This window comes from Sceloporus occidentalis, unplaced genomic scaffold (assembly GCF_023333645.1).
Source record: "Sceloporus occidentalis isolate IW3139 unplaced genomic scaffold, rSceOcc1.0.p SCAF_221, whole genome shotgun sequence".
Classification (NCBI taxonomy): Eukaryota; Metazoa; Chordata; class Lepidosauria; order Squamata; family Phrynosomatidae; genus Sceloporus; species Sceloporus occidentalis.
In genome coordinates this window covers 1,230,076-1,242,236 of record NW_028317201.1, presented here as the reverse complement: position 1 = coordinate 1,242,236, position 12,161 = coordinate 1,230,076, and the positions used below count along the sequence as shown (strand labels likewise).

At 41.8% G+C, this 12,161-nt stretch overlaps 1 protein-coding gene across 1 annotated transcript in view; it reads right to left on the bottom strand.

Moving 5' to 3' along the window:
* LOC149277043 (regulatory-associated protein of mTOR-like) overlaps nt 1-12,161 on the bottom strand; it is a 90,256-nt gene that overhangs the window by 53,986 nt on the left and 24,109 nt on the right. The window contains exons 2-3 of the mRNA XM_089503127.1: nt 3,722-3,824; nt 290-372 (exon numbers count right to left, since the gene is read on the bottom strand). Of these exons, the coding sequence (XP_089359253.1) occupies nt 290-372; nt 3,722-3,824 (186 nt within the window). The remainder of the gene's footprint in view (nt 1-289; nt 373-3,721; nt 3,825-12,161) is intronic.

Sequence of the window (12,161 nt, the reverse complement as noted above, 5' to 3'; positions counted from 1 at the left end):
CTCAAACTGTATTAAGAGTTCGAACTTTCAAGATCGACATGGCCCACCACGTCCTCGGTGTAAATAAGTCTACCATTTTGAGGTTCTTAAGATGCTGCAACATCCTTATAAAACTTTCTTTACTTGGACTAATTCACCAAAATGGTTACGTTTTGTTAGTTTCCAAGCAGGGATGTCCTGGGCTGTTTGCAGTACGATTTCTGAAACCCTAGTCCATAGCAACGGCACTTCTCATAACACACAACGATAGACAAGGCATCAGTCGGGCAGGCAACGCCGTGAGACTCACCCGAGGCTGCCAGTTTTCGTATTGTTTCTGTAGATTGGCCCCAATGGTTTCCAAGGCTTTTTGAGGACCCATAGCCAAAGGATCTGTAAAACAGACAAATAAAAGAAATAAGATGATGATATAAGATACTCCAGGCAACCACACAATCTGCATTTTATAAAAGACATTCTGTTGTGAGACGCTTGGAAAACTCTTGACGTGTAAAAGAAGAATATGCTATTTTGGGTAGACTTTGCATCAGAACCAAGTTACATTAAGGTCTCCTGAATCCTTAAAAAGGTTCTTTCACCTAAAAGGTATGAGAAGGTACAGGTGGGACCAGAGAGAGAAAGAGAGAGAGAGATATTTTACAGGGTTGTAGGTACCGCAGTCATATTACAAAGAGACAGAGACATAAGTCTTGGGATTTTTATGTTGATGAGAAGATGACAGGTTCTAGTTTTAGGAGGAAGCTGGTAGATATATTACAGATGTATTGTTATTGATAAGGAACCTCACAGAACTGTGCATTTTGGGCAGCATGAAATTGTTTCCATTATTACTTTGTTCCAGAGATTGATTTCTCAATTTTCCTTGTATGTGGAACAGCACAATGATCGAGCCGTGGTTATTCCTCAACTTAATCTTAGGGAAGCCCCGCATAAATACATTTCTGAAACGTATATTGTGCCGATGATTTCATTTTCATGCCTCTGTATATGCCGGACATCCACAAGCGGACACTGAAACATTATCCAAACTTTAGAAGGACCTAGAACTGTCCCTGCTTATTAAGAATGGCAGTATATTCAAGCTTTCACCTTATAGAGAAGCTTTGACCCTTGTAAAAGGATACATTTAAGGATTACACTTAACCCCAATTATTTTAGATTTTTCTATCAATGCTTCTCCCATCACCAAGAACTAAAAGGCACATTTAGCGATACGGAACTCGTCTTCTACAGCGGTGAAACCCAGACTGACTGGATACCGGGGTCCTTAGAAGATGCCCTTAAAGGCCCTCTAGAGAAAAGTCCAAAGAAAGTCACCCAAGAGGAACTACCCCATCATCAAAATCCCTATAAAGTGAAGTCCAACGGCAGGGAAGAAAACTCCTGAGAAAATATACCTAAATATGCCTAAAGATATTTACCCTGAATCCCTCGAGTTACATTTTACTATTATATCGCCATTTTGATTGGGAATGACTCAGATGTGACATTAACAGGGATTTACAATTTTGCTAAAAGGATAATCATCCAAAGCACTGACAATTAGTCTAGAGGACAGAAGAGATGAAAATCCAACGCCACATTTATCTACAGATCAACCCTACAAACTCACACATTAGAAAACGGACCCATTCTTCATGTCTCGCGGGAGAGGAACGGGATAAGACGTCTCCTCCACTCACAGAGCAACGTAACTTCTCATTCCCGCTAATTAGGAGATACAAAGTAGCCTGACGGGGGGGGGGGGGGGGGCTCATCAGACTGACCGGAGGATATGCCTTTTCCGGAAGCTAAAGGTCACAGTCTGGTTTTTGGAGTAAGGGCTGTCTGCGGGAGCAGACATAATCCATGACTTCATGAAGATAAATCAGGATGGACGGTGCGAAACCTAAACGATGACGAAATAGGGCTTTGGGGCTAATCGCACATTCTTATTACACCAGTTTTCTTGAAAATGTCTGCAACGCAATAACAAAAACCTGAAACAAAGGTTAAAGAGTTAAAAAGTGGCCTGCTTACAAATCAGTCATTTCAATTGGATTCTGTGCAAACCCCTAGGTAAGGAGGCCATTCATCATCTTTTGAATGCTTCTCAGCTTAGTTTTTGTGAAGGTTTCCACTCGTATCCAAGGATATGTATTACAAATCTAACATCTTCTTACATTCGGGAGGAGAGGATTTGGAAATGTAAAAGATCCGTTAGAAAACATCCCCTCTTATCCAAGGAGAACTGTGGCGTTCGGTTGGAACGTCCACCAAATCATGTACTACGCCGTGGATACACGGACATCATCCCCCCCCTCTACTTTGACGTTATTACGAAGCGGTTGGTTTCTTCACTCGGTTCTGCAGGAAAATCATTGCGAAGGAAAACATGTCATCTGAAATCGAACAGGCTACACGTTTCCACCCCGTCTCACTAATGAAAATCAAGGAAAACATTCTCGGGGTTAATGAGCTGGAAATCATTGCCAAATGGTTTATCTAAATCTTTGGGAGTGGGATGGGGGCAAATGGGACACGAGGCACCTCATTAAAACGAGCGCGAGGTTATTAAAAGCTCACCTCGTCCTGGAAAGCATTAAGCCGAACCTTGTGACAAACCGTTAATAAGGATCCTAATGAGCATCGGTTCATTACGGCTCGCGGAGAGCGATCTCACACCAGCGCGGCCCATCGGACCCTCCAGAGACAAGGATTAGAGCCTTAATTTAATGTACCCTTAACTAGCGCTTGATGGATTTGTGATTTTGTCAACAGAATTGTGACATGCGATATTAACCCTTTGACAGATGTGGAAATAGATACAACAGTTTATTCACTAAACCAAAACTACCACCCCATATACTCAAAAATGGCCACTTTTCATATAATAGACAAAGGTGCTTATGGTAAGTAATAAAAATATAACCTGATACTGCGATCATGAATGCGGTCTTTTGTGAAGATGGCAGGATTTCAATATTTATGTCCTATTTCAGATTTTCATGAAAAAATTAAAAAAATACGGGGAAAAAAATAACCAGTAGTCTCCGCGATCAGACTTCCCGTGACACACCGGCTCGTATTGTTCCTATAATGGATTTTTTTTTAACAAGTGATATTGGGCCATAAAATAAAAGCTTGACAACAGGTAAACATGGAAAGTCCCAGTAGTCCAATATACCTTAAAATAAATAAATAAAGATTGGACAGCGTGACGCGCGGCCTCCTCCAATGCCAGGGACACAAAGCTCGGAGAGAAAACATGTCGCCGGCACAATGCTCCGTGCCATCAGACCTGGGATTTACAGTCTTCCAATAGTGACCAACTTTAACGAAGGTGTAAAAAGGGATATCCAATGGTCCAATTCTCACAATAATTCTAAAAAAAAATGGATTTACTGCCTTCTGCTAAATAGAAGGCGAGCAGGTGGCATAAGAGTGTCCCGAGGGGGCATAATATGAATGATACATTCAGGAATAAGCCTTCCAGAAGGTTGAACCAGAACATAAATTAAATGCTGAAGTTAAATGTGATAACATTTGTGGGAAACTAATCCAGATTAATCAATGCGAGGAACTTCCTTTCGTAAGGCATCTGTGTCCATCACCTGGAAAGCGGTTTGGTTTAGTTAAGGAGAGAAGTATTATATAGCATGGTGCATACAGCAATACAATAACAAAAGGCCCCGCGGACAGAAGATCCAAACCCCCCCCCCCATAGACTGAGAGCACTTACCAATCCAGCACTCCAAACGGGCGCAGGGGGTCGTCTTCACCACATCTGGAGGATCTACCCCGACGTTGAGACACAAGACAAGGGCCACACTCACTGTCTTCATCTAGAAGAAACCAAAGAGCAACAAGTCATCCCTAGGGCAGCGGATATAAGACTGACGTAAAGATCACTCCGCAAAAAGCAGAAACATCACAGGATGAGAGGGAATAAAGTATTGCAGAGGTAACCGATGTTAAATGTTCGACCGACACACGTGTAGTCACATCACATGTCTGCATAACATATATGAAAAGATATTAAAATTTCATTCTGCTGGGCTGTCTATGAACCGGTTCCATTAAACCTATGTATTATTCAGAAGGTGCTAAGCTGACATGTCTGGAAAAGAGCACTATGTACATTGGCAGAATATACAGATATATACATGTACATATATGTATACTATAAACACACACACATACATATGGGGGGGTGTGCGTGGGGGTGGGTGTGTGTTTGGGTGGATGTGTGTGTGTATGTATGTATGTATGTTTATGTATACACACACACACAAACCCTATATACAAAGTGTGGAATCCACACAAAATCTCTTTAATAACAAAACATCTGGAAAATCCGCCTGACATTTGTCTGAGACGTCCAGAGGAGTAAAGAGAAATCGTCATACGCAGCGCGCAGTACGGTATATAAATAGGCAGAGGCTAATAAATCAGTGTAAGACCGTAACACCCGTGCGGTTAGGAAGCCGCGAGGATGTATGTGCAGATCAGCGTTCTGTGTATGAAGTGGGCAACCACAAAGAAGTCTAGAAGAATGGCAACCACTCCTCTATCTCCGAGACATTGAATGAATGGAGAATGTAATACGCAGGCAGAGATACGCATATCCGCTGCTTGGAATACGGCTATTTTTGCAACCGCATTCTGGAATTTCACTCCACTAAATCCTCAGATGTCTGAAACAATAAAAATAACTCCTCTTTGTAAATAAAGGATAACAGATCTAGCAGGGAAGCAATCTCTAGGAGGGGAGAGAGCCTAGAATGTACAGGTCATGCTAAGAAGTTGAAAGGAAACGTGAGCTAGTCCTGCTTTGTGCAATAAGTGGTGGGTGCACGTAACCGCCTCGCAGAGAGAGAGGGAAGAACAAAACCTTAACCAAATTAGGGAGGGATGGGAAAAAAAAGCAGACGGTACGAGCGTGTCGGAGGATCAGGCACGCTTTCATATTCCACAGCAGGATGACCTGTTGGCTTCTGCGTATACAGATGACAAAGACATGATCGCTAAGACGGAGAGGGCTCACGGCAGAGCTACAAAAACCGTGCACTCAAAGGTGGAGCGCCGTGGATAGATAGATGTATAGATATATATATATATACACACACATACACACACACACACACACGCCATCTGCTTTAAATCCCTTTATCAAATGTTCTGATGTCGGTAAAGAAATGTATGAACTGATTAATATTCCATTCAAACCCACTGTACAGGGCATGTGGCTTAGATACGATTCCCACACAACTCCTGCTTCCATTACACCATTAATACCCCCCTCTGCACGAAGTGGGCAACAAACAGCCACCGGGCAGGATGCATCTACGTCATGAGGGTTTAAAAATGTGCTTTCTTGTCAGAAGCAAAGCCACCCCGATTCCCTGCCTCCCCCGAGTCTTCATTAAGATTCTGAGCAGGAGGAGACGGGAAAAAAAGAATAACTTGCAGCAATGTCATCACAAATGTATAATTTATAAGGGAAGAAGGAATCTAGAATGTACAGCAGAGAAGGGCGATGGGCAGGCAGGCAGATTTATCACACAAACTCTACCATTAATGGTGAGGAGCTGATTAGCCAAATGAGCAACCAGTACACTTTGGTTGTAGTCAGAAAGGGGCAAATAGGGAAGAACACAGGAACACAGGTGTGTGAAGGCAATGCCTCGAGGCAGCTTAAAAGCGCATGGAGAAAGAGTGTTGATCATGTAGATCACAGTGTTGGGTTCATCTGAGTTCAGCCAGTACTGGCCACAACTTACTTTGTAAGTATCGCTCATTAGCAGGGACAGTGATTTCTTTTGTATCAGAATCCTTCTGTCCTCCAAGGTGGTCCCCTCTCTTCTAGGAGCTGAGAATGTTTGCTGGGTATCACATTGTCCCACAAAACATATCCAAAAAAAAAACAAAAAACACCATAGAGTATGTTTCTAAATTCAATGGATTATTCTTTAATCAAATAACTCCATAAATCCAATAAATAGTTAAGAAAGTCAAAAGAAAAGTCTCAAAGCCCATTCCCTGATGGCTCCCGTAAAAAAGCCCTCCTTGCCATTCAAAAGTTTTCCACAATTCTAGATATGAAAATCTTGAGTTATAACTTTGTATGATGAGCTAGGAAAATTTGTTGAAGTTATCTTATCAAGATATCACAGTTTATAGGAGAGCTCCTCAAGGCAGCAATAAAGTCAAAAAGAGCTCTAAATTACTTAGCGTCTACAGATCTACAAGATACATGCGTTCACGTTTCCGGAAAGCCAGATCAGGACGAGTATTTTTGATTCGCAGTCATGGCAGCTCATTGAACATTTTAATCATTTAAAATGCTATGGTGGACCTCTGTCCTTCATTCAGTTAAAGGGGCGCTCCAGCCACCATAAGCACTTCAAAACCTATTTCACAATTATACTATTAAATATTACTGTTCTGGAATGCGACCATCAGTGGCACTTTCCCAGCAAAAAGGGGAGCTTCCACTCTCACACCAAAGATGAATCAATGTGGACTCTCAACGATGCTTGCTGGGTTGTGTTCTCATTGAATTTCTTCAAGAATTCAAGCCCCAAGTAACTTTGTGAGTCATGTTGAATTATGTTTAACTTAAGATAACCTGACCTAGAAATATGCACCATGTTCTCAGCCACGCAGTTCAAGAAGAACTCTTATAAGCTAGGTGAGCCGAAAGGTTGCACAACATGAATAACAAAAAACAGCAGATCAATGGCCTTGACCTTCCAATGCCATCATCTTCTGAGAAAGGGGAGCGTATAATCTAAAGCCAAATATAGCCTAAAAATAAGGATGACCTGGTCTAACATTTCAGATAAATCTAAAGTAATAAACAAAATATCAACAACATGCCCATAGTTTGGTAGTCTTCTGATGGGCGCGCTTGGAGAAGGCTTCAGCAGAACAGAACTTCAGGGCTCCAAATACTTTGTGTTCGTTGAACCGTCGATAGAGGATGATTTTTGGAAATCAGGTAATAGGGGAATGCTCGCTACGTAATCATTATCAAAAAACACGATAATTGAGACCATACTGTCATTAAAATGGGGAAAGCTCAATACATGAAATGTTACGAAGAAAGTAAAATGTTTGTATTAGGCTTAGCTTTCTGCTTTAAATATATAGCACGGGTATGCTGTATACCCAATCTCTCTCTTATAAATAACTAACAATATTCTTCTTATCTCCGTGTTTATATAGCCTTGCATTTTGAATATTTGCGGGTGGGGGGACCCATACATTTGGGAAGATGAAAGGCTGCTTTCAGCCAACACTCGCGTCCCAGCTGCACGCGCGACTTAAAAAATGCTATATCAAAATCCCCAAGCATGCAGATTAATTGGGGCCTGGTTCTGCCACAGAGCGTAATAGAATTCCAAGAGATGAGCTGAACGCTTTGCATTGAGCCATAAAGAACGGTGACAGCGATGTAGACTTCACAATAACAGGCTGGTGTTTCTTCCGAGTCTATGGTACCATATATATTTTTTTGTCGATACATTGAGACAAAGCAGGGCGATGAGGCTTTGGGGGGGGGGGGATACTTCATTGTCAGTCCCAATTCTGATGAAAATATATGAATAGTGCGTACGTTTATTTGGGATGCAGCAAGTATTATAGAAAGCCGATAAGACAGACAATAGACCAGGAGATATAAACCACGAGTCGCTTCCAAGTCATCCGACCAACTTGTCCCTTCTGCAGATGAGTTTATGATTAATCTAAGTAAAACAGGTTTGGCTGCTGGAATTTCTTTGAAGCAGAGGATCGTAGGTTTGGTGTTCCGGAGGTCCCTTCCATTTCATGCGAGAGGTGAGCTGGTGGGGTTTAGCTACCCAAGGGGAATGGCGAGGGTAGAAACTGGGCAGAACTGGCTGGGGAGTAGCAGGACCAAAAAGCTGCTTCACACGGCCAGAGATCAAATGCCCCCCCCCAATACTAATATTTTGGAAGCTGGGCCAGTATTAGATGGGGATTGCCAAGGCGCTTAAATTGAACACCACCTCGTTCGGGTATTAATAGGAGATAACTGCCCCATGCCAAAAACTACCTGTAACACAAACACTGGCATTTGTTGAATGGGGGTTTTAGGGGTGTAAGTCGATGGGTGACGCTTTACCAGGATTTATTTAGACAACTTATAAAACACACACTGGCTGTTGATAAACACATTATTGCTACTTTTAGGATGGGAGGACCCTGCGATCCCCTCATACCCAGCAAACATTCTGCGCTCCTAAAAAAAGAGGGGCATCAGGGGAGGAAAGAGGGGCTAAGGGATTTGGGTCCCACAGAGGTTCTGCCCAAGGTTAAGAGAGATTCATATAATACCACGATTTCAAACATTGACAGAACCGGCAACAATGTGTAAACAGCATATAAGCGCGCTTATTAAACAAACACCATGGCGTCCCGCTCCTATACACATTATCTAGGTTATCTAGCGTGTCCTTAGACACACACACACGGTGTGAATACAATGCACAAGTGGTTGTATTATACACAAAACATCCAAACAGCACAGTGTGTGCTAGGTAAAAAAAGAAAAAACTGCATTGCAGATAAACTGATCCATAATATATATAGAACGAGGCACTGCTGCAAATACACTATAGAGAGTTAAGGGTACCTCGTATTGCTGCTCGGGCGAAAACTCACACTTAAACCGTGCTGATTTCCGCGCATTCGCTGCAAGAATTCAAAATGTTCAATAACTGCCCTAAGGCCACCTTTTATATGACTGTAACATAGGCGCTCCGTCTTCTGGCAAAAGCTTCGGAAAATGCTGAATGTTAAACACGCGGCGCGATACATATTCTTTATTTCCAATAGACGCTCACCTGGAGCTCGTCTTTGTAGCCGATTTGCGGCGGTACCCGATGTCCCCAAAACTCCTAGGACTTAAATCGCGTTATTCTTCTCAAATGCGTTTCTCTTAAACGCACATTCATTTGGCGAAGAGCGTAAGAGAGAAGTAAGCAAAACACATTCATCTTTTATTTTAGGTTTACTTAACGTAAGGTTGGGTATCCATTTTAAGGGGCAAATGGTGCCTTTGATCATTTTAACACAATTTATTTTTGTATTAATCATAATCAAACACTAAGTTGCGTTACAGGCCGTAAAGGTTACGTTATTATTACATTTAGGGCGATTTTGCGGAGCGTCCTCCTGAAGTTGGCAGAAAGTAAGTAAAGCTTGTGATGTCCCTTTAATTCTCGGCATTACATAACACTGCAGCTAACAGGAAGATCGACAAAAACAGAGAATATCAATCAAGTTGTTCATTTTCTTTGTGTCCACTAGGTATTTGCGCCACCAGAACAAATCATTTCTTTTCACTGAAGTGTTTTTAACAGCTTTTAGGCCAGAGGGGAAAAAAGAAAAAAGGATAGGAATTGCTGGTTTATGCCTTCGCTTGGCAACGATAACGTGGATATCAGGGTTCAAAGATCAGTAAACACTAAGTGTGTTCGATATATTTCACAGTACGTGTGATGGGGCTCAGGGCTGAGCTGTAACAGGGTAATTAAAGCAGGGTGTACCTAATTTGTTTGGTTTTACGGTTTTTTCTTTGACTATTGCCAACAACCTGTTGGTTTGGTGACCCAGTAGGGATTTAGAAGAGTCTTTGGGTTAACCACGTTGCACAGCTTGGTATGAAACCACAACTTAAACCAAAAATAGATCTCTTACCCCTACGCAAACAGGCCAACACCCCACCTAAATCCTACATATTAATAGGAGTGTGCAGACTATCCACATCATTTACAGGCCTTCTTGCCTACTTTGTACGATTGAGGAACTCACAGCCCGATGACCAAATGGGGACCTTTCTAGTTCTGCCCAGTACTCTGTAGTTACGACAGCTTAATGTTGGACCTTCGTAGCACCCTTGGATCTTGGAAAAGTGGCACCCAGTCCCATCTACTTGCTTCCCATTCCCTGGAAGACATGTTCCTCAATGCAGCTTCAATACATGTTCTGACACACTCCGTTTGGTCTATTGAGCAGAAGATGAAGATCTCTAGGGAAGCATCTGCTTTAAAAACCTTAAACCTTAGTAGGTCCTTGGACCATATGGGTTTAAAATGGTATCAGCAGCTCGTTCTCTGCAAGATTATTCCCTCTTCTTGAAGTTATTACTTCTTTTTCCCCATCTAATGGACGATGGTTAGTTGAAGAAGCCTTTGTAAGGGTGGTGAAATATATCTTCAAGACAGGACATTGCTTTGCTAGTTTTGCCACAGGTTTCAGTGTCCAAGTGTCTTCAAAACAATTACGCCGATTGCTAAACAATATTTGGAGACAATTCCCATTGAAGACTATCCTACGCAGTTGCTAAGAAGGGTTTTTAGACATTAGTCATTGTAATCAAACGTCCAGTTGGACCTGAGTAATGCCCATTGCCACAAATTTAAAGAATGATGCTTTTAAACATCCACGTACAGAATGCAGAAATCTGCACAGAAAGTGGATTTCCTGGTTGTTCTGTAAGAGCTTTTGAGACAGGGAACATTTAATATAAAATATAATAAAGGGGAACAAAGCAAAGTTCTAGCTGAAATAAAAGGCAATGCGCCATCAAGGGACATCTACTGATAAAGAAAACTCTGCAATAACTAATAAAAACAGTCTCTGCTCGGCTTCCTGGTAATAGAATATTCTGCTGCCTCCGATTAGCTTTGTTTTTTTTGTACCTTTTTTCAACAGTGTTGTTAAAAAAAAAAAATATATAAAAAAGAGCAAAAGGCTTCCTCTGATGGAGTCAATACGGAAACGCAGTGTTTCTATCCAGAGAAACTGAACAACAAATGTCATATGCATGGGGTCTGCTGGAGTACAAAAAACAAATGTTTTAATTGAAGCCAATTTTTTTTTTGAAATAGTGATGATATCTTAGCAGACATGGCCACTTAACCAAACAGGACTTTGCTCATATACAGTGCCCTCCACTAATATAGACAGCCTTGGTAAATATGAGCAAAGAATGCTGTGAAACATTGTCTAATGTTTCACCCTTTGATCATTTTCTTGAAAAAATACACAAAATTATATAAAACAATGTAGGTTTTCCCCAAAAATAATAAAATAGGAAAATACGCCTGCGGCACAAGTACTGGCATCCTTTTAGTCAATACTCCCTTTGCCAAGATAACAGCTCTGAGTCTTCTATAATGGGAGATAAGGTGGGATGATACATGGCACGGAATCTGAGACCGTTCCTCCGTACAGATTCCTCTCCAGATCCTTCAGATTTTAAGGTACAAGCTGGTGGACTCTGGTCTTCAGTTCACCCCACAGGTTTTCCATGGGGTCCAAGTCGGTGGACTGGGATGGCCATGGTAGGACCTTGAATTTGTGGTCATTTCTGTGTTTATTTCGATGTATGTTTTGGATCATCGTCCTGCTGGAAGATCCAACCACAGCCCATTTTAGGAGTCCACGATGCCATGTATCCTAATCCTAGGTCATCTGGCAGAAAAACAGCCTCCAAAACATTCAAGAGCCACCCCCAGAATTAACCGAGTCCATGAGGTACTTTTCTATACGACTACCTCTCTGTGTGCGCCAAACCCACCTGTGGTGTTTATTGCCAAAAAAACCCTATTCTGGTTTCATCTGACCATAGAATCCGACTCCGTTTGAAGTTCCAGTAATGTCTGGCAAATGGAAGACTGTTGCATTTGTTTTCATAAGAGAGTAGATGCTTTTTTCTTGTAACCCTTCCAAACAACTTGTGGTGACATAGGCGACGTCGGAGTTTTGGAGACATTCTGACCCTAAGACGCAACTAACTTCTGCAGTTCTCCAGCTGGGATCCTTGGAGATTTTTTGGTGCATTGGGACAATATAGACACACATCCTCTAGATTCCAGGTTGATTCATAACATTTCCAGTGGACTGGAACTTCTTAATTATTTCCCTGATGGTGGAAATGGGCATTTTTCTTACACTTCCCATTTTGTGAAGCTCAACAACCTTTTGCCGCACATCACAGCTATATTCCTTGGTCTTACCCAATGTGATAAATGCCTAAGTGAATTCGGCCTCTGTGTTTCCCAATATTTTACCCCTGTGAAACAAGAAGCCATAGTTGAACAATTTCCTGTTCCTTGTCACCCTGGTGTAGACTTGCCTTTGGGAGAAGC